The sequence below is a fragment of the Synchiropus splendidus genome, chromosome 3, assembly GCF_027744825.2.
Source record: "Synchiropus splendidus isolate RoL2022-P1 chromosome 3, RoL_Sspl_1.0, whole genome shotgun sequence".
In the NCBI taxonomy this organism is placed as follows: Eukaryota; Metazoa; Chordata; class Actinopteri; order Syngnathiformes; family Callionymidae; genus Synchiropus; species Synchiropus splendidus.
Genome location: NC_071336.1, coordinates 9,382,973 through 9,409,069, shown reverse-complemented (window position 1 = coordinate 9,409,069; position 26,097 = coordinate 9,382,973). Strand labels below are relative to the sequence as shown.

General features: G+C 41.6%; 1 protein-coding gene across 8 annotated transcripts in view; it reads right to left on the bottom strand.

Moving 5' to 3' along the window:
* The window catches only part of sorcs2 (sortilin-related VPS10 domain containing receptor 2), a 239,363-nt gene that overhangs the window by 19,135 nt on the left and 194,131 nt on the right, over positions 1–26,097 (bottom strand). For all 8 annotated transcript variants that reach the window (XM_053859002.1, XM_053858996.1, XM_053859000.1 and 5 more), the window contains 6 exons: positions 20,812–20,976; positions 18,669–18,742; positions 9,263–9,327; positions 5,014–5,132; positions 4,282–4,371; positions 1,236–1,415 (listed from right to left, as the gene is read on the bottom strand). In XM_053859002.1, the coding sequence (XP_053714977.1) occupies positions 1,236–1,415; positions 4,282–4,371; positions 5,014–5,132; positions 9,263–9,327; positions 18,669–18,742; positions 20,812–20,937 (654 nt within the window). In that variant the 5' untranslated portion in view covers positions 20,938–20,976. The remainder of the gene's footprint in view (positions 1–1,235; positions 1,416–4,281; positions 4,372–5,013; positions 5,133–9,262; positions 9,328–18,668; positions 18,743–20,811; positions 20,977–26,097) is intronic.

Here is a 26,097-nt window from a genome sequence, read left to right as displayed (position 1 = left end):
TTATATTAACACCTTCTCACTCCCAGTGCAACACACTGACGATTGGCATGTGGACTTTCACGTTCAAGCAAAGGCAGGTTTCGGTGTTGCACCTTGATGCATTTGGCGAGTCAATATAATCAGGGGGGCGCAAGGATGACAACATGTGTGGGTGTCACTTCCTTGGAATAGTTCTCAGTTTGTAGAGGGCTTTTGTGTGGTCATGAGCTGGACTCATGGTGCCATGAGTCCAGCTCATGATCACATAAGGCATTATAAATTCCTATGGGATCAGTATTCCAGGAATGGAACTATAAGGAGCCTCGTCCACCTGCCAACACGCTGCCTATGGTGTCACAAAATGCCAAAAGAGGGGAAACGTGTCAATGCACAAGGCGAAAGGCTGACTGTAGCAACATCCTGCAATGAAAAAGTCAGCCTTAGGATCACGATTGTTGGTTATACATGTACGTACATGCACCGTTTTGGAGTAATATTTATGATTGAAAATGAAATTTTACTTTACTTTTATAAGTTGTTTTCCTGCATGAGGGATTCTCTCAACACCAGACTGGTCGGGGAAAAATAGAACTCACTGATAATCCAGCGGGGTGGAGCAGCAGTGTAGTTTCGTAAATGGGAAGGCAATGTGTTGTGCAAGGTCTATGACGCTATCTTAAAAATCCCATCTGGAAACTGCAGCGAACAGCAGCAAATTAACACAAGATTAGGTCTCACGCCAGCCTGCCAGTGAGTGTTAGTCTTATGTCACAGTGTGTCATGTCTTGTCCTCTGAGAACAAAAACCATCCTTCTTCACCTGCAGCACTAAGAAATTAAGAAATAGAAAGCGCAAGTTGATAAATATGTACAGCATCTACAGGTTTATATTTTTACCTGGCTCTACTGAAAAGCACAGCCACACATCAGCCTCAGTTATATCAAATAATAAACATAATGATTGTGGTTTTTTTTTTTTTTTTCAAAAGCAGCGAATGATTTATCTCGGCGATAATGATGGCGCTCCTTGTTTAATGCTCTGTTTACCCAGCGGCTTCTCCTCAGGTGGCAGACGGTTATTTCCAGTGAAAACCCTTTCATGAGACACATTTTGTTTGCATACTATCTTCTACTGAGATAAAAAGGAACTGCGGCCTGAACATTTCTGCAAGCACACTGTAGGAACGTTAACACCCGGTGCAGAGGGGTTTTATGATTCAACATCTTGTGGTACATCTTTTTTTGTCAGTGACTCACCTCCAGGATGTCAATCAGGACACTCTCCTCAGGCTGTTTGGTGCTACGGACATTTTCAAGAACAATGGAGTAGTAGACTCCCTGAGGGTCCGACTGATACAGATTGTAGGTGTCGGACTGGTACCACTCTTGTATGGCGAGGAAAACCTGGTTCTCGTCCGTGCTTACGATGTGGACATCCTGTAATGAGAAGTGCACACCGACGTGTGGATCAGATAAAGACTCGAGTTTGTTAGCAGCTCAGACCCCTAGTCAGAGCCACTCATCAAAGCTCCACTCTGATGATTCCATCGCTCATGAGACCACCAGAGTGACGGCTCAGCGCTCTTTCCCCTGATGGCCATCACATTAACATAACATTTGAGGATAAAACTCAGAGCAGGACATGGTGTCTGCTAAAATATCGACCCGCCTGCAGCTTGCTTTCAGAACCGAAGGTTATAATGTTCAATTTATGGTTTTGTGGTTCATCTGTGGAGACAGGCCACTAGACTCTCTAACACAAAGTGCAGGAGGCAGCAGTGTAAAGCCATGTTTGACATCTTAAAGCCACGTTGCTAAGCTTAGTTTAGATTGGTCAGATAACTAAATAAAATATAGGGTTATAACCTGTTGTTGTATGCAGTGCTGTTTTTTGTAGGCTGTACTTGATGTCAGGCTTTGATTTATGCACGAAAAAATAGTCATTCTGCTTAAGAATGTAATATTTTAAACTTGCTAAAACAAGAAAAATAAGAAAACCCATCACCAAACCAGCAACACATTGTAGTTCTCTTGCAAATGCCAGCAAACCTTGCCTAACCTTTGTAAAAATGGTATTTTCGTGTGCCAACTACACACTGAAACACATCTGACTTTTGCTTTCTCTGTGCACAAGGTAGGCAGTCAGTTTGATGTAATGTTTTTGTCATAGTTCAAAATAGTTAGGTTAGGTTTTGGTATAAGAATTCATAGTTTTAGAAATTGTGTTATGAGAGTTATGGTTATGGAGCAAGCACTCAGAAAAAAAAACAAAATTTAATGAAACGTAAAATCATTTTTTGACTGAATAAACTTGTTTGGGAGCAATTTATCTGCAACAAAAATGAATGATGAAAAACACTTTATTTTTTGTAAAGAACAGTTAGTACTTGAATTACTGGACTTAGCTGATGATACCGTTCTGACACAACACGTTGGAAAAAAACAAACAGCATCTTCCCGCAAAGGTCTCCCGAAATGTTACCAGTGTTGCCGTTCCCTGTTGTCTGGCGGTAACACTGACATTTGGGCATCGGCAAGGCAACATAGTGCAATGTGATTGGGGTAGGGGGCAGCTGGTCTTGACTAATAGCATCATCATGACAAGTTGCATTTTCTCTGGTCACACACTCATATTTGTGCTTTTTGTCAAGCATCACATGTACTGGTGCGTAGAGGAGGATAAACCCACAACGTGCAACAACATGCCTTTGTTTGAGGATCGATATTTATGACAACGTATGCACTTGCTTGAGCTTCTGTTGAAGAGAGAGCGTGTGCACAGGGGTCAGGTCCCTGAGGACGTCACCAAACTGCTCTCTCCGATGGCCTCTGCATTTTTCATCCAGCAGCTTTTCAATTATTCACAGTGAAAAAAACACTCATCCGTGTACACTTCTCCTCCTCCTCGTCTCCTGCCACCCCTCTCCACCTCTTCTGTCGTTTGCCCTCAAAGGAGCTCATCCTTAAAGCTTCACGATGAGTGACCTATCTGCTCACCCAAGTAAGAGGACACATGTCGAGAGAGGAGACGACAGAGAGAGAGCAACTAGGGCATGCTTTAAGCAAAAACACATACACTAGCACAAGCGTGGAAACTTACTGTGTTCTGCAGATCCCATTTATTCTGAAAAATGTAATACTCACGTTCGGATCAATGGAAAAGTGAAGTGTGTGAGAGTAACTATTTTTTAAATATATTTTTGATTTTTAATGATATTAACTATAAGCATGCATGTATTATTGTGAGGTTTTAAAAGAGTCACAGTTTGTATCTCTATTTTTTTTATGTGAATGAACATGATATGTGTGCATGTTCATAAACGTGCGTATGTGTTTAAAAGCTCTTGTATGTGTGTTCATGATTACATACACGGATACGATTCTGAATATTTGTGTGTGTGTGTCTCATATAGATAAACTTGTGGGGACCAATTCTTGGAAACACACCCTCTTATGAGGGCATTTTGCTTCATGGGAAGCTTTTGGCCGCTCCCTACAAATGTACGCCTCCATTTGAGGTTAAAACTTCAAAGTAGTTGGGTCATTAGAATTAAATATAAGTTTGGTTGAGAGTCCTGGTTAAGGTAAGCCATTTGTTTTGGATGGTTAGGTTTAGAGTGAGAGGCAGAGGAAAGCATGAAAGTCAATGAAATGTCCCCATAAAACAGGAATACAAACGTCCCTGTGTGCATACAAGCTAAAATGTGGGCTTGTATGCCCATGAGATTGCAGGTTAAGCAAATATGTCGCTTTGCAGAAACAAACGTGCACAACAATCTGCACTTTTACGTGTTTACATTTGTCATTATGCACACATGTAGAATGACTGTCTGTGTTTACATGCGTGAACATCTCCGCATGTACATGCGTTTGTGTTTGATGTTCTGCTAGATATAATTTGATGTATTTACTCGCATCACGTGTTTGCTCACCTTTGCGTACACATTACACTTGCACCCCTATACACACTTTCACACCGCCATGTCGCTCACTGAGCGACACGGAGACTGGTGTCACGCTGAAATGCTCCCCTGTGTTCCTGGTGTTTCCACCAGTGGCTCCTTTACTGCTGCTGCTTAACTCATTGACATCGCAGGGGACCAGATCAATAGGAGCTCGTGAATATTTTATAGCTACGATCGGGTATCAGATCGCAAACACTGTTAATGCATGTTCCAGGTCACACTTGACTCCAAAAGGGAGGAAAACAAAATCAACTTCTTGACTGAAGAAACCTTTGTAGGACACAGACAAAGCAACTGATTCAACTACTTCTTACATAAAAAGCTGATAAGTCTTTTACCTTTGGCAGTGCGTACTTCGGGAATCGCATCTGGACAAACTCATTGCGACGATAAGAAACATAGTGCTTTGTGCGATTTCCTGTCGTGACCTGGAGAAAACACACATTAGCATAACACATGATATGAGAGTAGATTTTTGTCGGGTCTAAATTAAATCTCAGCACCTTGGCTGGATATAGCACATCAAAAGTAACATTCTGAAGTAACTGCTGACTCTGGTTCATTTAATGATGAGAGGCTTCATCCACTGGCTCTTTGCATTCGCATAAATAAGTGTCTTAATGGGATGATATGAATTCAGCGTTCTGACCTGGTATCCTGAATTTGTAATGAGCTTTGAGTTTTTGTAAAGATCAGTGTGATGTTTTGTTTTCCGTGTTTGCAAGCTACTTTGTTTTTTCCTAATTGTTTGTGATGGTATTTCAGCCCGTTTCTCCTCCTGTTTTCATTCCTTAACAAATTCAGTATTTCTCGTTGCAACATATTTCTATTGTTGTTTCACATATGTCCCTAAAATACACTCTGCTGATGTTCTTCTATTAGTCAATACAATATTCAAACACATAAATTGACAGTGACAGTATGCAGTTATGATGAACTAATATAGGAAATATTTGTATTAATATACATTTGGATTCCGTATAAAGTGACGGCCACAAGAAAAAATCACTACACTGGAGAGCTAAAATGTCTATAATTACTAAGAGGAAAAAAAATGACTAACTCATCACCTTCACAAATATGTAGTCGTCCTGCACTTGCAGAGAGTTGTAGTCTATTTTGCCGAGAAACTGAGCCGTCACCATCTTGTCCGAGCAGTTCTGGATGAGACACGTCAGGTACAGGTAACCTACAAGCAAAAAACAATGGAAGAGGTGAAAAAATAGTGTGAAAGGGAGCCCAGCTTTTTCAAATAAAGCAACAAGTCAGATCATTTCCAAGGATAGCAGAAGCTCAAAGAAAATAAACAGCACATATGGAGTAGAAATATTTGCAGGGTGCAGTGGGAATGGTGTTTTTTTTTTTTTGTTTTTTTAGAAATTGACGGCTAGCTGGAGGGTTTATGGATCCTCTGAAGTACCGAGGGAGTTTGTCCTCGGAGTCGGTAGAAGAGTTTGACTCAGATTGAATTTAAACCAGCAGCTGCATCAGCAACATTCACAGTCGTTACTCTCTCACGCCAAGAAACACACATACACACAAACCTTGGTTCCAGAACACACATCGCAGTCGACCCCCATCCAACAGGAATACATTTTCCCAATACCCAGCAGAGTACCCAGAGGAAACTCACACAAGCACATAGGGGAAGATGAGCTGGCAACACAGTCCTTGAGTGAGACCAAAACACACACATCACTTAAATAGATAATGGCAGGAATGGGTTTATTAGACATCTAAGACTACTTTTTTCTAAAGTATCCCAAAATAAATACATTGCTCATACTATTTACAAGCAGCATACCATTCTATTTTTTTTTCTTTTTTTCTTTTTCAGCCTTCCTTTATAGCTGGGAGCGAATAGTAGGTATCATTAAAGGAATATATTGACATTTTTTTCTACCTGGTGGATATAGCCCCAACAATAGCACATTAACATTACTTGAGTATACTTATACTCAAGTATACTTCATAAAACACACTAGTTTTTACTAAGGGTAAACAACGACAAGAACAATAGGCATGGGGCTAGTCGTGGCTAACACATTTGCTTGCTCATTACTGGGCGAAATTGAAGTTCCATCTACATATTTGCAATTTGTTTGCACCAAGGCATCACCCTTCAACACCCTTTCCTGGTGCAGCAGCTCACAGCAACAGAGTAGCGGCTGCTCAGTGCTCTCTCCCATGTCATCGATGAGAAGGGGAATCTTACAGATTGAGACGATGCTGAGAGGTTTGTTTTCATTCAGAAAAATCTAACTATTTCATTCAGTACAAGGATGAGAATTGGAGCAGTCCACACCAGGTGAACCGGCATCAGTCTTTCAGCATCATTTGTCGCACTTTCAGAGGGCTGTGTTTACTTTTTCCCCACTCAAACTGTTTTATATTTTTTTCTTTTTTCTGAGTCTGTTTGTGACTGCTTCCCTTTATCCAAAAGTGTTGTACAACATACTGATAAGCAAATTAGCAGGCTGTCCTAGCCTACACATGAATATTTTGTTTCAAATGCAGTACACAGTTGTATAATGTTTTTTTTTTTTTCAAACTTGTGAAGTCAGATTTGTCCAAGTTGTCGCAATGAACATTGTCAGGACAATCTCAGGAATGTGTGATCCAATCTGTTTGAGACAAAACGCTATATTATTATTACTATTATTATTATTATTATTATTATTATTATATATGTAGAATCAAATAATAAATCAGAATGAGGGATATCATGATAAAAGCAGACAATGTGCTCATTCAACTACATGATATAAATCATGTCACCAGGTTAGTTGTGGGGGGAAAGCAGCATATTTTGGTTGTGTATGGACAAGTATAGCACAATGTCAATATTCATCCCTATTTTAACTTTTAATGTGAGTTTTGGGGTTCTGTGTACGAGATACATTATTACTATTATTTATATATGTTATTATTATTTACATTTTATGGAGTATACTTAAGACATTTTTAAGAATGTGTGTCTTTTCTTATTATACATTATTAGTATAATATTTGACAAATTTTCTTCTGTAATCAAGAAGCTGATGTCAAGTCAGTTTTACTTTTTTCCCTCCTGGATACGTCGTCAGTTTTCTCTGCACATTGCACTGACTAAATAAAACCGTCTGGCACTCAGAGAGACACACTCCCTAACAGCCTCCTGACCACACTCCTCATCCATCAATCGACCTCCCATCCTCCCTGGAGTGCTGGTCACAACCGCCGCTGTCCCGACACAGGCTGTCCCATCACCTCCGCAGACAATCTCAACATACTTCTTCTTGATCGCGCCATCGTTTAACCTTGCCACATGCCACCGGGGAGAACAGGGCAAACAGATTGTCTCGCCATGCCTGGCCGCGCCACATCTCCTCATCCATGTATCTCTGATGGGGGACTGAGGGAGCATGTGGACGACTGCGGTCCCAGGAAGCGCTCTGAGGGGGGGGAGAAAGCACCATGTAGACACGACTCTACCACTCTAAATACATGAAACCTTCAACTACACATATTACAACTTTGTTTTCGCCAGTGCAAATGATGTGTCACTCTCATTATGTTGTTGATGTTTTTGCTATCTCCAAGGGACCATGTGATGCAAAACTGTCTGTTCATATAGTACAAGTAACATCCCACTTACGACCTGCTTGACTTACGTTCACCCATACTTACGACCATGGCCAGCAGATGCTTTTTTTTTTTTTTAATTCAATGTCTGGCACCGCAGCACGTAGCAGCCCAGCAACACGTACAACAGTTACGGCTGTAAACAGCGTGGTATATAATAGTATTCAGAAGAAACAGTTGCTTAAAAGCGCAACAGATTGACATTGTGTATCCTATACAGAAGTACCTATAATCCGCGCGTTGGACATTTTGAATGATATTCAACTTACGTCCAATCTGATTTACGACCGGTTGGTCGGAACTGATCCCCGTCATAAGTCGGATGTCACTTGTATATCCATCTAAGAGTTCAGTCCAGATTCCTGCCCAGAAGCTTCCATTGAGCTTTTGTCTGGCTGTCCATGCTAAAGGTCCATGCCTAGCAATGTTCCAAGCGACTCACAATTGCAAGGGGTATTTAGTCAGCCACTATGTGTATCATACCGTGACGCAAGTGTCATGTGTTCAACCTTTCCTTCCGATCACAATGGTAGTTCATGGACAGGGAGAGCAACTCAGCATAAACTGAGGTGTCGTGAGAAACGACCAGTTTTCACCAATAGCACAGAAGTAAAGATTCAGAGAACCTCATGAAAGAACTGTACCGTGGTGCTCCACCGGGATCTAATATCAGTTTAAAAGCCTATGAAATGAGGATAATATGGAGCCTCCAAGGTTAGGAGTGATGCTGCTTTCTGAGCACGACCCAACTACAGCTCACTCATCAGTCCCTCACCCTAATTTGCAGTTCAGCTGTGTTGCCTCGAAAGCAAAATGAGGACCTTCACTTTATCAGCACCTATCATGCACTGTTGCGCTATTATTGCATTCAATTTGTAACAATTATTAACTCTGTTTTAATCATAAGAATCAGAACTCAGTGATACATAGAGTGAAAGTATTTCACTGATTTGATGTCATCGGTTTCATTTAAAGCATATCTAGAATGTGTTAAAGATATGATGCATGTTTGCCCCGATATGCCGTTTAAAAATACACGAGGTGCACACTTATTCATAACAACCGTCTGTGGAAGCAGAAGAGGTTTTTATTGCCTCCGCAGAACTTCCATCTATTTTTCATTGACCCGCCGCAGCATCTCGGAGGTGAAAGTCAAGCGTTGAGACCCTCAGGGATGAGAATATTATTCTTGACTTTCTCATCTGTCCTGAAACATATTGTTTAGTTTACACATTTCTGTAATTGTAGTGGAAAGTGACTGTGTTGATCACAGGCAGGTGATGATCAAGACTTTTTATGTGCAAGAATGTATTGTGAAACAGGATGGAGAAATCTGTGCCGACGGTTTAGGGTCTAGCCCTTGCCTCTAAACAAGATGGAAATTCAACAGTCGAGACTCTTTAAAGATGAGCTCTTTGGTCAGATCTGTATTCCTTCAGATAGATTTTTAAATTATCTTCATGAGTGTGGCGTGGGACGTGTCATGCTTTGTTGTGAAATGGGACTGTGGCCTGTAGAACATGGAAGGCAAAATTGTGCCGTGTGTCTTTCAACGGTGGCGAATATGCTGTGTGAACACCCTGCGCTTCATTGAGAATTTCCAGAACACATATTAAATACAGTTTTATGATATAATCATTTGAAACAGAGCAGAGTTTTCATGATTGTATTTTGATAACTTTAAGCCAACATTACCTCCGCTTGCATCCTGCATCTCCATGTGCACCAGGTCAGGGTCCACGTCGACACCAGCAACAGACCTGCCAAAAAGAATAAAACGTCACAGAAATTCTGGCTCAAATACCGGAGACAAGGAAAATAAAATAAAATAAAATAAAATTTCTGGATACTGAACAAAATGAGTGAATGAAAACAAAAAAACATTTCATTATAAAACATGATAGCATCTAAAACAGACATTAAAGTAAGAGAACCTAGCTGAGGCTAATGCAAAATGAAGGGGAAATGATGTTGGGTATGACTCCAACAAACATGTACAGCGGAACGTTCTTGTGCAGATGTATACACACTGTTAAGTGCTCAGACAAGTGTTCCTTCCTTCAGAAGGCAGAGATATACGCTGCCGCAGGTCGAGTCTTTGCCCTTCACTCAGCCGTAAACTAAGCAGATCATCTGATTATGGCTCTGTGGTGCACTCCTGAAGCTCTGAGTAAAGATTTAAAACCTTGTTATTCCCCCAATAAACAGACTTTATTTGCAATTAGCAGCACATGGGCGGAGAAGGCGGTGATAAAAGAGGGCCAATGGATCACAGGCAGTGGTCGAGGGAGGGGCGCATTGGTCGACTCTGGCCTCTTTATTTGATTTGAAAGTTGAGGAAACCGACCGGTTTCCTTGCAAAGCATCAGAAGGCCATATAGTAGCAGAGGAAATGGGAGTGGAATTTGAAATCGCTTCTTACTGGATGGGTTTGCATACGACCTCCAAGTATGTGACCATGGAGCTGAACACATTTCCACATCAGAGATGGAGAAGGGATTGTTGTAGGTGCTAGAGCAGAGAAGCTTGGTTGGCGACACCAGATATTGTGACATCAAGGGAATAGGGCAAGAAGACAAAAGAGTCTAGTAATATATAACAAATCTGAACTCTGATATTGAATTAAATTTGTTAAACTCTAGTGCTCTCTGAGTCAAGCATATGGTAAGCAGTTCACAAGTTGAGAAAGTGAACCGCGATTCTATTTTAAAATCCATGCTTTGGTGAATGAACTAAGCAAGCAACTACCCTTAGGAACATAGTCCTGTAATAATACCGTTTAGACCATGGGTGGCCAACCAGTCAGAGGCACACTGTTTCACTGTGTTGCTGAGAAGAGCCACATGCTACAAATATGTAAGGCCGTAAGGCTTACCTGAACAGCTGGTCATGTGACTTAGCGGCAGTATAGCTTTTAAAGCACATGCCTGTGTGTTACAAGATTGCTGGTTTGCGTCCAGCGTATGTCTCTTGCGCATGTAATTCAAACCTTCTACCATGATCATCCTGGAAATATTAAGCCGTGTAGATAGAAATGTGTGCACCATTTATTTTACTTACGTATTTTCTTACGTGACTCATGCCACCAATAATGTGGCCCCAGTCTGTATGTGTGAGGGAAAGAGCCGCATGCGGCTCAGGAGCCGCGGGTTGGCCAGGCCTGTTTTAGACCTTGGAAAAAAAGAGGTTCCGTTCTTGTCATGGTCTCAGTAAGCCTCATTGTTGTATTGTTGTTTGATCTTTGATCTTGGTCTCATACGTTGCAGCCTGCCACCTCTTCATGACCTATATACCTCTAGGACTCAGAGACGTGCAGGTCGGATCAGAGCCGACCCTTCTCACCCTGGACATAGACTGTTTGTTCCTCTTCCCTCTGGCAGGAGGCTACGGTCCATCCAGACCAGAACCTCCCGTCACAGGAACAGCTTCTTTCCCTCAGCCGTCAGACTGTTAAATTCATGAACAGCCTTGTTGTAATGTTATTCTATTTATTTTATTTTATTTTATTTTTTTTTGTTGCACTTTATTCCAAGGCACTTTCCTAGTCAGTGGGCTCCCCACTGACCATGGCAATAAATTTGATTCTGATTCTGATTCTGATATTATTCTCTTGCCTGACTTCGGCAAATGAATATTAAGTCTCAATTTTGTGGTGCAAATGCCCCAAAGGAAGTGTAGAAACTAGGCCCAGTGCACAAACACAATACAATCGCTGCAACTCATCATTTGGGGGTCCTGAGTCTCCAATAAGGTCACATGAGAAAGGAGTCTGAGATGAATCTCTTAGTTGGTGATTGAGAAGAGGTTAGAAATAAGAGAACAGGAAAAGCCCTTAGAGAGCGCAAACCTCTGACAAGCAGCTACAATACACCCCAACACCATCTGCCAATGACAAAATATCCCTAAAAAAAAGGATCAAATTCAAAATGCCAATCTGACACAAATGCTGGAAATATCCCCCAATATTTCAGAATATTTTAAAATAATTCCTGAATCCAGTGATCTGGATCGATCTCAGAATTGGATCATTTGTTCCCTGTCCCACTTCACATATTCCCAGAAAATTTCATCCAAATCCTTCCATAACTTCTCAAGTTATTCTGAACACAGATCATCAAACAAACAAACCGAGGCCATTGAAAACACAACTTCCTTGGCAGAAGTAATAATGAAGTCTGGGTTGTTGTTGCGTAATTGATTTCTGAGTTGCGCTGACTTGCCATGATAATCGCTCAATTATTTTTGTTCTGCCATGCAACATACTAATTAAAGAGCCTCCATGACTTTTTTTGATTTGGGGGAAAAAAGGTACAGAACATGTCCTTTATTAAAATGCGAAAAGTGCAGCTCCTCCACCACAAGAGGTCACCGGTGAAGGCGCCACTCTGGGACAAATCAATAGGGATGCTGGTGGGAAGTGCACACAGCATGCCCTTGACACAAACTTTGATTCTCACTATCGGTGTCAGCCGCTCACTTGAAATGCAAATATCAGGAGATTGAAGGTGAAACGTATTATTTATTCATTGCACTGAAGCCTTGGTCTGGCTGGAGAAACGCAACTGCAGGAGGGAGAGCGAGACACTCCTGTGGCCAGGGGAGCTAATAGGCCGGCCAGAAATATGCGCCGCCCTGCTAAATTCCAAATGTATGTGGTAAGCCAGAAATGTCAAAAAGACTTTTTGCTTCAAGTCAAGAAAATGACCACAAAAGAACAATGTTACAGAATTAGTCACTACAGGTTCCTTATTATGCTCATTGTAGAGGCTTTCTAGTCGATATTTGAGCCCAGTGGAGCCCTTCCATATGATTTTATTAATAAAAAGTTGGATATCTACCTCTGTTTAATTGACTCTGTTGACAAATAAAGACACCTGTTGTTCTGCAGTACAGCAATCTCTCTTTTTTCCTTCATGGTGTCGTAGGGGGTGGAGGTGCTGTTCGTGTGAAGGGCAATAGGAAAGGAACACGGAGGCAGTTTGCCAGTCCATCACCGGGTACATATAGACAGAAAACAACTTATTTTACAGACAATGCAGTCACCAATTGACCACAGTGTGCTTTTGAACAGAGCGAGGAAACTGGAAACCAGGCAACGATCGGTAGGCCATACAAACACCACACTAAAACAACAAGCATTTTCACATCACATCTCCTGTTGAAGGACCCTGATGCAGATCATGTTTGAAATTTCCACTTTATTTCAGTCATCTGGCAAAATGTGATTTACATTCGTCGTCTGCAACATGTAGGTGCTAAACAAGAGGAGATCAAAAGATCCAGGTCACCAGGCAAATTCTGACCAGACTTCCAGTAGAGCCCAAATTTACAAGACCACCAGACCAGGGTGTTCTGGCTCCTTTAATGAGCGTCCCAACCACAAATCCAACACACCACAAAACCTCTCTCTCTCTTTGCAAACACGAGAGAAGGACGAGGGATGTTAGAGATGGTACCAATAAAGGAGATGAGGAAGAAAAGCTATTGGGATCAATAGATGCAGTAAATGTGGATGATCGCAATTGGATAAATGCTGGTTTATTGGTTTGCTGAAAGAGGAAGGAAGAAGAAGAATCAATGTATTTCATACAGTTCACTAGAAACAGCATTGACAGAAGAGTCTGTTTTATTCACTTGATGCTGGTCTGAGCCATGACCCTCAAGTTGTAATAGGGCTCCCAAACACCATTCAATATTCATTTGTCAGACTTAATTAAAATGTTCTGTACGTATTCAAACATGGACTGTTATACACTCCAGATGTCCCAAGTACAGAAGTTGAACACTGTTTTTGTTATTTTACGTCACGGTTTGAAAGTCGTAATTTGCATGGAAGCCCGAGTTGGAAAAGTCAAAATGCAGGCTTCAACAGCAAAGTGTGAGTTTAAATCAGCACTCAAATGGAGTCGATCTGACCTGTTCAACCTATTCAGGTCAGCAACAACCCATTCTGCCAGTAATTTGCTTTCTTTGGAAACAAACCCATGATGATTGTCCTTTCTGTGTTTACTTAGCGATTACGCCAAATCACTTTCCGAGCGGTCAGGGTGGGTTCTGGAGCAATTTCAGAGGTGTGAAAGGCTAAATTCCTGTTTCATTATATCTGCGTATCAGTGAACTTCATGGGTGGTATTTCATCCATAATAGAAGCCTTTCACGCAGTAACTGGAGAATAAATAGGCATATTTAACCTCTATCGATTAAAAGCAGTAAACAAATAAATGAAAAAGAGAAATCGATGAACACACTCAGGCTGCAACACACATTCGAGGGGTAGAAGCACAGCAATGCTACTATCATTGAGGTTTTTCAATGACTTAAATAAGGTTTAATTATACTCTCTTTCAATTCATTGGGTCTATAGACAGGTGTAGTTTCACCTCTAAAATGGAGACATTTGCATGATTCTGCAGGTCGTCCGTGCTGGACATGACAGTGGTACACATTAGAGAATATATTTCACCGGTCATGAATTATCTGAATATGAGTGGGCGGACCCGGTCTCTGGACCAGTTAAAGGGAATAATCAGAAGATGATGAATAAATAAATGAATTGGGGGACAGGAGTTGACCTTTTGGCGGCTAATAAATGCAAAAAAAATGTGCTTGATCAATGTTATTTTAATATCTAGCATAGGCTGTGGCTACATGAGGATTTTTGAATATGAATGAATGTGTTCTGATCGGGGGTTGGATTTTCCGTGTTCATTCATCAGTGTGTGCTCAAGCACTTGATCTGAACCAAACCACTCTGACATGCGCAGTACCAAAAACAAAACTGAGCGTACATAACAGGAAGTGCACGGGACGACTCTCTTATACCTCATTTTCTCCTAAATCCCTTTGTCAACAAACTGCCATCCATTCCCTGGCGACATGTCCTAGCAAAGAATATTTCATTAATGCAGGTATTGTCTGTAGTTTCTTCAATATATTTGTTCCATATTATTTTGAAATTAACGCTCACCTGGTGTAGCAAGTGATTTTGTAAGAGGAGCTTTCGTGGTTGATGAAGGTGGTTCTGCAGCTGCACCTACTGACTCAGTATTCTGAGTGGTGTGGATGGACTCATGTATTTTGTAGGGGGCCACACACGAGCGATTTCCTCTTGTCTGTCACAGACTCCATACATGAAAATAAAAAAGTCTGCTGTTCTTCACTGTGATCCCATCGGTGCACATCACACACGAAGATTCTGCCTCCCCACCGATCATGAAGCTCAAGCCACAAATCTAGCGTGATGTCACGTGACGTCACAAAGTGGAATAATCAGCAGAACGCCCAACTCGTGCACATGAAAGAGCATTGGATGGTGGTAGATATATGTGATTTTGTTGAAGGAAGAAACATGATAGCTGTATGACAAAACTAAAGTTCACAGACCGGACACCAGAAGGAACAGACACCAGAAGGAGGACCGCTGCAGATTGGAGAGAGATTTACTTCTACAAAATACTGTTTGCATTGTCATCAATTCAATTAATGCCAAACCCACACCAAGGATTCCTTGTTTCAAGTTGGAAGTGGCTTGCTCTCCCAACAAAGATATAGATTTTTGGTTGTAAATATTGAACGTAATTACATTTATAACTTTCGCCGTTGTTGGCCCCCAACTGTTTTCACAGACTTATTATTAGTATGAATTCACTCTCAACACACCCCAGACAGAAGGATTCTCTGAAGAGTTCCGCATCGACACTTCTTTTGATCAGGGTGAAATTTCATTCGGAATTAGCCGAATCAGGTTCATTCTAAAAAAAGGTGTTTACAGGAAGCACTTTCATTCAGATCAGGCGTTTATTGTGCGGTCCATCTAAACACAGCAAGTGTCTCACTCAAATACACAAGGCCAGATTATGAAATTATTTGTACACAATCCAAAAAAATCACATCTATGAACCATGAGTAAACTGCTTCCGAAATATCTAATAGTACTAGTCATATAATATGTGATGGTGTGAGAGTACGGCGCTAGAAAAAGTGAAATTCATGATTTGGAATTTATTCTAGAAATGTTGATGTGAATCTGATGAAGCTTGAATAGGATTCAACCTACTGTCACATTCAGGCAGGTGAAGCAAATACAGGACTTCCAGTTTAACTAGCAACACCACTAAGTGATGTCAATGCAGGACTGGTGAAATCTGTCAAACTGTAAATATTTCTTTTTAATGTAACAGTGAAGTAATAGATACAGGAGTATAAAGTCTCATTTGTGGTTTGTGACCAATGGTGCCAGCTCTCTGCACTCACTTGAAAAAAAAAAACAGATTTAAAGTAGTTCAACAAAGTATCTCCTACATTTTTAGTTTTGATTCATAAACTCTTAATCTGAACTCTTCATGGGTTCAAAAAGAGGGTCATTGACTTCAACAGAATCTTCGCAGTTCAAAGTGTTCCTGCTCCTTGACAAGGTTAAGTCTTCTTTCACCCCATTTCCTTTGTAAATCTTTAAGGCCAGAGTTAAGCGAAAGGCAGATTCAAGGATGGATGGTGGCAATGATGAGGGGATAGAAATAGGATGAGACAGCAGGGAGGGAATGACGCCATGGGATATCCAGAACACTCTTGCTGCGAAATGTCATATATATTTTAGCTTGATCATTTACATAGCACTGGAGGTAAAAGCGCGCCGGTGACTGCAACCACTGCTCCACTACACTTTAGTCTGAAATCCAATTTCATATTCGGGTTGAGCGCTTGTGTATTCATCTTTATTGGCAGAGTAATTCATTATGAAGCCGCTCGATCTGTCTTGTAAATGAATTCATCATCTGAACAAAAAAAGATGGAGAATATTTTCACAAGACAGGCAGCTAAAATAAACACCCACATCATTACAGGATGAAATATGTGTCTCCTAAAAGAGTTCTGACAGATACAAAGTTTCTAATAACCTGGGATGAAGGAGTGAATAATTATTGGTGTTGGTGTGTGTGTCTTACAAATGACAATGCAATCACATTTGAATAATTCTAAATTCTTCACTGCTCAAAGCAACATTAGGGGCTTAAGCAATGGAAGAGACCCGGCTTATTGTGAAAATACACAGGAGGAACTACGCTCGGTCATTTAGAAAACTGCTAACATTATTGATCAGGTATGCAGCGGTACTGTAACGTCATCCATGTTGGGTCATGTTACCATGTGGAAATGAGGTGAGACAGTGCGACAGGACGGGTCTCAGATGGACTACACAAAGAGCATAAACAAGTTGCTCCTTCAACAACTTTGAGCTGTTAAAAGTAGTAAGTTAAAAGACAAATAATGACAAATGGACTAATATTTGTATGTTGCACATCTTTCAATTATGTACATTAAAAAGTTTAACTTTGTCTGTTTAAGGGGATGTGAGCTGTCATAACAACTTATTTAAAAAACAGACATAGAAACATAATTTTTGAGTCAGATGAGTCCAACAGATCAATGTCAGTGCACCTCACCGTGTGCAGTGGCTCGGTGCTGACAGACATTCGTACAACAAATATATCAACCAAGCTCCCAGTGTGTTCTTCCCAATGTGGCGCTGAACTGCTGGTATGTTGCAGAAAGACTCCTGAACTAGTGGAAACAATGTAAGTAATGATTCCTTGTTTTAATAAGGATCTCTTGAAAATCATGTGAAGATGTTTCCAATGTGAATGTACTAGTCACACAGAGCACCGCGGTCCGCTGATCATCATGTAAACAAAGCAGCCAGACCTCACTGTGGAAGTTTCACTTTTCTCAATCGCAGTACTGGCAACATTAAATCAGTGAAACGTGTTATTGAAACGACACAACGCTCCCGAGTGCTCTCCGCTGAATAGCATTTGAACAAACCTGCGCAGCGAGACCATCAGTCATTGACAGTCTTGTTGCCGGCGGCTCAAGGCGCCCACTTTCAGAACATGATCAGCGCACACAAAGGGGACTTTTTGCTGCATTACAGCCTACGTCTCCTCAACAGTCTTTCCTCAACATACGCGCTGCGCTGAATCCAACTTCTATTCGGAGTCCTGTTAGCTTTCTATGTATTCAAGCTCTGGCCGACTGGATCGAAATGTCCGATGTTGAGGGGAAAGCATTTGAACATGACATGACAGAGTTTTTATATGGTGTTACTGCACCACTGCCAATTTGAGAATCCGACAGTTTGGGTTCATATTTTGGCGTGTAGAGGAACTAGTACGTCTAGATGTAGTAGTAGGTTTCGCAAACCATACTCTGAATATAAGACGTACTAGAGGAAGGGTAGGAAGAGGAAGGGTACCTTTTGCGACTGTTGTGAAGGGCTGTCAAGCCAAAAGAGAGTTGTTTTGTTTTTCAAGGCGCAAATATGGACAGTTTTCAAATTATGCCATGACATTATAGCATTAAAATATGTTATTCATTGTATATACATACATTTAAAGAATGTCAATCTAAATTATAAATATTGCAACTGTTGAATATCTTGGGAACATTATGGAAAAACCATGTAAATGTGAAATACTATGGCACTAATTTAGTATCTTTAATAGTTGTTCACTATTTAGCAGTTTCTTTTGTAGTTTTGCTCTGACCTCATGAGGGCCACATAAGCACTGGCCTTTCAGGCAACAAGCCAAGGGAATGTCAAAGGTACTGTATATAATCTCGCTCAAACCCAGCACAGAAGACGTCAGTCATGAAGAAAGGGCTGGCAGCTCGTACTCAGTCAACACGTAACATGAAGCAAGGTTTCATTAATAGTTGTTAAAAGCCGACCATCATGGAGCAGAGAGTGTCTTTTGTGGGCTCCACACTAGAACGCTGCTTCATGAAGTTTCTTCAGTCAGGTAACCAGGTTAAATAAAGGAGCACTCCATGTGTAGTATGTGAAACTTCCTCACTGGGTCACGAAAGGTGACCCCATTTCACTTGAGCTGATCTACTTTGACACCTCATCTCTCACCTGTTGTTCACTCTTCTCTTGGTTCTGTTGAATCAACATTCCAGTATGATAGCAAGTGTGCTTTACAACATTTAAGCAGTGTTGCTTTTCAGTGCTTTTCCTAGTACAATCACTTCAACACAGTACATCCAGTTGTTCTAACAGTAACCTAAAACCTTGTCAGGCAATAAATCAAGTTATACGAACCAGAACACTCGGTCCTTCGTGACTCGTTCCTGAAGCAAAGTCCACTTTCCCCCCAGATCCAAAGAGGCAAACAGCTGAAAGAGACAAAACAAAGAGAAACAACCATGTGAGAAACAGCAACTGAACCACACAATATTCAATCATGAAGCTGTAACCGCGCTCCCTGACTCCGACGAAGCATGAATCAGAGGACCAGCAGGAAAAAAACGCACATCATTTCATGGATCACTTAAAAATGGGCTTCATTAATTATTAATCTACTGAAGTTAGGTGTGCGGGCCAATGATGTTTGGTGTGAGCTGGTTGCGCTTGTACGCCATTGATCGGTCACGTAATGAAAATGTATTGATTCTTAAACCATATCCTTGATGTCTGGAAGGCTCACTTGAGCTAAGAAGAAGGAACAGACTTTAGCCAAACAGTCCTCAGCTGCACTCCAATAACACTCCTGCTGAATAAGCTTCAGGCTCGAAGGCTTGTTTACTTCTCTCTAATTACGGTGTTTTTAACAAATGAAAGGGAATTACCCAACATCCTCTTGGACCAATCGGAGCAAGGCAGCCATACTTTGAGTTTGTTCTTTTGAGCGGCGCTTTTAGGGACACTCTTGGTTGCAAAAAGCCACTGTATATATTGCCACCATCCAGAGCTGGGATGGTATTTTGCGAGGTTGTCTTACTCCCATCTGAAGCCATCACATATGGATCAACTGAATTCAATTTCTAAATACCAGTGAGTGACTTAACATTAGGAGAAGCATCTGAATCTGATGGTCAATCTTTGCTCCAGGTCCGGAACCCTAACCCTAGTTTCAGTCAGTGGAGGGCATCTTTTTGATGAGGAGGCCAGCTGACAACAAGTATCTTCCCAGTAAAGATAAAACTCTGATATTAGTGTTTTACGGTAAAAATCGACATGTATCACCAGCAGTGTTTCAGACATGCACCCTGTGGTCACACCAGTCCAAAATCATAGATCAATTTCAACACAAGTGGTTTGACCCACTTCAAATGAAAGAGACAGTTATCAAAATATTCACATTATGTGAAGAACAGTATGTTTGGGTGATGGTCCTGCTCCCGAAGACATCATTTCAGAATTGAACATTCAAATGACCCTGGATGACTTTAACTTTGCCTTAAGGTTAGAGACACCTGCTTGGCTCTGACATTTGTCAACAACTTTATCGGTCACAGTCAAACTGGTGTAATAAAATGGAAGACATTGGAAGAGGGCAAAGTCTATTTCCAGAATCCTCGGCTTTACTCTTTTAGCTTTAGCTTTTAACTTTGCTTGCTAAATGGAGTGGCAATGTCGTCCGTCTGAGTCAGTTAAACATAGTTTCCCAGTAAAAAGCAGTCCAGTGTGTCCGCCTTCATGATCACCACCTTAGCTCCGCCTCATCTGATCAAGTAGACCCGTGAGGACCACACCATGTCATAGGCTGGCGAGTTAGTCAACGTTTGAGCTGAGCTATAGCTTCTGTCACTCACTCAATTGTATTACAAAATGCCACATAATATATTTTTGTCCTGAGTTTATTTTATTTACAGCTTTTATTTCATGAGCTCTATAGATCTGCAGTGTGCAGCGAACACACAAGAGTGCAGCTTAGACGGAATGAACACAATAGTAAGTTAACTTTAGACTGAGCCTTTCAGTTTTTATAGAGCTTTATTGTCAGAACACTGACTTCCCTCCCCTCAGGACAAATCTGGCATGGTATTTTCATGAAATTGCAAGATGTCTTTTCTTTTATTGCAGCAATTCCATGAACCTTGTCACTGCTTCAGCCATTTACGTTGCATTCAGTGCATCTTCACTCATTACGTTGATGCTTGTCAACAATGAATACTTGTATTACATGTATAGATGGATATGTATTAGGGCTATGAACGTTAACATGTTACATGCGAGTAGAGTATAGAAATGAACACATTATTAATATCTTCATCTTGACCCTGCCAGACCCGAAGCGTTTCGGAGAGATGCGTCTCATTCAGATACTGTGGCGCTACTGCCACCAGCTACCTGAGTGACCTCCTTTATATCCATGCAATTCATGTAGAGCAATGAGATTTGGTAGAAAAAGTGTGACTGGGAATGAGTGGGTTGGCGGAGTAACTGACGAGGTGAAACTCACCCTTCCTTCCTTGCAGTAGGCCAGGATTTTATCCTCCTCTTTTGGGTGGAAGATGAGTGTGTCTGGGGTGAAGGCGATGGACTGTCTCTGGAAGGTAGCCCCCTCATCTGTGCTGATGAACAGCATCTGATCTCGCTCGTTCACAGAGGAGCCCACCAGGACCACCTGAACCAAACAGAGGAAAAAAAAAAGGTCAGAGGTGAGAAGAGATTTCTTGCTGAGTCAGACTTCTGGCTTATCAATAGTTGTGCATCCATTACTTGACCTGGAAGCTGCAAGCCACCGTCTGAACTGTGGTGACACAATATTGATTATCTATTTTGAATTTTATTGCCCATAAGGACCGGCCATTAAACACCGGGCTCACCTGGACCTGCTACCCTAGTGATCACAACGGTGTCAGGGGCGCTCAGGAGTACAGCCATGGGAGAGAGCCGATCAATAGAACTGTTCATTTTCAGTGTGAGACGCTGTGGATCCTCCTAAAGATGAGTGTCTGTCCATTCAACACACATTATCGGGGTCATATTTTAAGGCAAAGAAACACTCAATAAGACACTTTATAGACTGAATTGTCTCGTGAAAAATTCAGTTCCATGTAAGGGCAACAGCCAGTGGGGAAATATGAGTTTAGAGTGACGGGGGAGACGAAACACAGTTTCATAAATCAGCTAATAACTGGCCTGAGACTTGTGAACTCAACCCAAGCATGACTGACTGAAAGATTCCCCTTTTTGAGAACTGAGTCGATAATCGTGCTAGAGTTTTTGAATCACAAAAGCCCATTCACTCTGCCTCCAATTGCAAGGACTCATCCTGCAGTTAACTCTCGGTCAAACTGAATTGGACAGTGTGGGTTCAGGTATATTGTCCAGATGATCAGGAGCAAACGTTGAAACCAATGAGGTGTCTGAAGACTGATCAGCAGATTATCAGTCTGACGCTGCTTGTTTAGTTGGAATAAAAACCTCAAGTTAGTAAATCATAGCTCTGACTTCTCGGAATACAGTGACAACTTCACTGTCAGACCTTCAGCTCAAGCTAAAATATGAACACCAGTGTCCTTGTGCTGGGACCGTGGGGCCTCTTAATACTCCAGCAACAAGGGATTAAATCTTAAATCCGCAAGGAAACATTTCTAGACGATTGGAGGAAGATCACAACGTGTTTCTTTCTAAAATAACAAATGTCCTCGGCCTCAAGATGACACAGATTGAAAAGCGATTGGCTGGTCGGCAGAAGAAATCTCTTCAGCCAGAGTCCGGAACAGCCTGCCCTGGTTAGTTGTTCTTGAACACGCACTGTATGAAAGAACAATTGGAATCACGGCAAAATCACCAAATCTTAAACCCCCAACCGCTCCGGCCCTGAGCCTGTTTAAAGTATAAGTAGTAACTATTGTGTAACCTCAAACATGAATATAGTGTATTACACACAACATTTTAAAGATTTATTTTATGGAAACATTCTTAACCTGCTGACACATTTTGCAGCACTTCTTACTAAACTAGATTGATAATACCAGCAAATTCATCGGACTCCAATATTCACACAAATTTGTTGTATTTTGAGGAGTCAACAACCAGAACATCAATTGACAGCACTTGAGCTTTAATCCACCGGATGTCTATCACCAGTAACAAATTGCACCCAGTGTGCAACTTCCTGTACGGAATATTCAAAGATTCTGTTGTCAGCAGGTACTGGACAGCATTAGAAAACCAACTATAGTAGCGTACACGAACCTCCTGGGCTACATTAAGACCACAGACAGGCCCAGAAGTGAATCTGTGCTACAAGGGGTTAAGACAAGGAGGTGCTGAGCCTCATAAGCAGATACATCTGTATCACTGAGGGTCAAACAACATCAGAGAAAGCATTGAATCCTCACGCTGAACAGGTTCCTTTCTTTCTATAGCTGCACCCAAATGCAAGGCCAGTAAAGCATTTGAAGTGTCAAATTAAGAAACCCAAGGTTGGTTGTACATTCCACCTGTGCAGGTCTTTTATATCCTCAGGCGTTCAAGGTTGTTAATTCAACGGCATACACAAGACAAGTCGGTAAACACACACAGCCAGTCTGCTCAGTATGCTCATCATGACACCAGAGTTTGTGTCTAACTGCTGTTTGTTCTCCGCACACTTCCCTGAGCAGCATGGTCAATTAAAGAGCCGGTGTTTGTTCGGCTGCCAGAGAACGGCCGGCGAAGACGGAAGAAGTGGAGGATGCAGGGGAGACACAAAGGGATGTTTGTTCTTCAGTTCCACAGTCAGACGTTGAACACGTGCGCGGGGACAGAGCAGCTTTTAGTAGCATGCCGCAACTCTGGCCAAAATCTGATTTTAAAGCACGTAGAACTCTGATTTCTGCTCATGTCCCTGGTGGCCAGACCCATCAATCAGGTCAGGCTGCCGCTGCCAATATGTCTCTATTAAAAGGACATCAGTCAGTATAACCAAGTGCAAGTCTGACAGTGGACATCCTCGGGACACGCGCCACCCACACGTCCAACCATCAAATGATGACAGACACACCACAAGTACCGACAACGGTTGTAGTCTATAGGATTCATATAGTCAGATGAAACATATAAAACATAGAATTGAATCTTACTAAAACACATTTTATACTGAAAAGCATAGCATACAACTCTATTTAATTTTTGTTTTCCCATTTACGACACAATACTTTTGCCGCAGTGATGCCATCTACCAACAAGTGGCACTCTTGTCAAACAATATAAATACAGATGCTCTATGCAACCACGGATGTAGGAAAATTGAGGGGGAATATGAGGTTAAAAGTCCAAACTGAGATTCCCTCGCCTGCTGCAGTGAAGGTTTTCCTCCTCAGCAGAGAAGATTTGATTCATTCCTCCTATATACGGCTTCTTGTGAGTCATTGCTCAAGGTTTTGGGAAGCACAGTGCCGCTTTTGTGCGGGACAGATAAAAGCCGCTCTTGAACTTCCTGTGCCTGCCATGGTGTCTGCAGGGCAGTGTCATATCCAAAAGAAGGATTTAGCAAAACAAAACTTAGCCCTTTTTAATCTGCGGAGAGCTCAAGTCGGTTTGATCACCGTTTGATCAGCTTGGCAGAAGGAGACGATCAGCAGAGAGTCCGGGTCTGTCGACACAGATCAGAGGGCATCAACCCATAATCCTTTGTACGACAACAAAATCTTTTTAAACGGTTAGGGAGCGTGAACGTCTGGAGTGCCGACGTAGCTTAGAGCTTAACTGCATGTCACTTGGTGTTCCGGCCCGACTCAGACACACATTCAGCAGCAGTTATTTGCCAGAATTTGAATTTTAATCTTTGACTGATCCACGTTTTATCAACTTCCCTCCACACTAGTCCAGTCGAGACAATTCTGAGGGATAAAAAACACAAATGCCACATGTTAGAGAGTAAATAAATAGTCTTTTTATTGTCAGTTAATTGAATTTTTATTATTATATTAGCTCTGTGTTGAAAATGAATTCAATAAAAGCGATATAAATGTGTGTCCCTGAACAAACTGCACATGTGTGTTGTTTCAGCAAACAAATCTCAGTCCTATTCTTTTCCACTCAATTACATATGTAAATTGCTTGGGCTCTGGTTTCCACTCAGAGACGGATCCGTGTGATGGCAGCGTATCGAGCTGAGCTCTGTTGGGAATTGAGTCAGGGGAGCAAAGCACCATGGGAGCTTAAGAAAACAGATAGAATGGGAAGTTTGAAAGACGATCATGTAATTGAATGTTTCGCATGTAAGAAAAAAAGAAAAGAATAGAAAGAAAAACAATCTTGGTGATTTTGGCGTTTTGGTTGTTTAAAAAAGTGACTGTTTCAGTGTACCTGACCTCACATTACAGCGCAAGTTCATGTCGAGTTCTCAGTGACACTAACAACAGTGAATAACTAGTACAGAACAGCCATAAAGACATAGAAGAGCTGCCCAGATTCTGTTTAGGAAGACCCCAAAAATGGTCCAATGTGATGGCGATCGTGTTGAAATTCAAGTAGCGTAAACATGCTACTGCTGATAATGTCAATCAAACTTAACAGTGTGTTGCAGAGTATCTCCTCCGCACAGATAAACATTTTGTGTGGTAGCGACCTGCCCTCTCTCTGAAACTCTCATCTCAAAAGTCCAAAACTATGATCAATAAATATCCCTCTTCCCAAAAGCTCTAGTTAGGTGATCCATTCTGCAGCGGTCAGCAGCCATCAAAAGTCTCCATGGAAAAGACAGGTCACTGGAAACCATGTGAATATTTAATGTGGGTACTTCACCTTAAATGGAGGGATATATAATGTCTGGTTAGGTCATGGCAGCACAGCACCTTCCTCCATTTACTTTGTAAATAGTCAGCTCTGTCAGTGTCTATAGCAAGAATTACAGAGAACATTAAACTGTCGGTCGAGCCTTAATGCGAGCTCACCAAGAGAAATAATTCTCCTCGTCCGGTGTGTTCCAGAACTTTAGAAGCAGCCCCTTCGTGTTCCAAACACGCCAACCCACACACACACACACACCTCTCAGAGAGCAGATGGTGAGAACCGACACATGCTGTGTCGGAATGGCAAGCCGTGGAAGCAAACATTGCCGACACGTTGTCCTGCAAGGTGTTGGAAGAAAAAGAAGATGAGAGGCATTACACCGTCCTCAGCTTTCCTGCCGGCAGCACAAATGCATTAGCAGCAGAGGCATTAATCATTAATTGAGCTTCCTGCTCAGTGTCATATTTGTGAAGTGAAAAACACGCCACACTCTAAAACATCTCACCTTTTCTCACAATGTTCTGCAGAGACATTCCGTCAGTGCAGGTTGAAATAAGCACAAAGGAGTGACAGGCAGCTAAGGTCCGAATAATTCTGCTCCTTTCACTCTTTTTCGCGGAGCACAGTTGAAACACATGTAGGTGTTCCTGTAGAAATTGAATTCCAGAGAACGCTGGTGTGTGAGGTAAAGTCGAGAAATGACAGTGACGCCGCACGGAAGTGTGTGTCCCAGATTCCACCGTGTTATCAAACTCTACCCGAAACCTCCAGTCTTGTGATTGACAGGACACTCTCTTCTCTCCGTGGTGCACTCCACTTTATCCTCTCATCCGCAGACACTTCTACTGCTGGCTGCTACTGAGCCCGTTTTAGGAGATTTAAAAAAAAAAAAAAAAAGAATCCTGAAAGATGTGTCTTGACAGACATTAAATTTGTTGTGAGTGTTCTTATTCTGCAGAGATGATGTAACAATTGCTTTATGGAAACAAAACAGGCTGATATAAGGGCCAGTCATGTG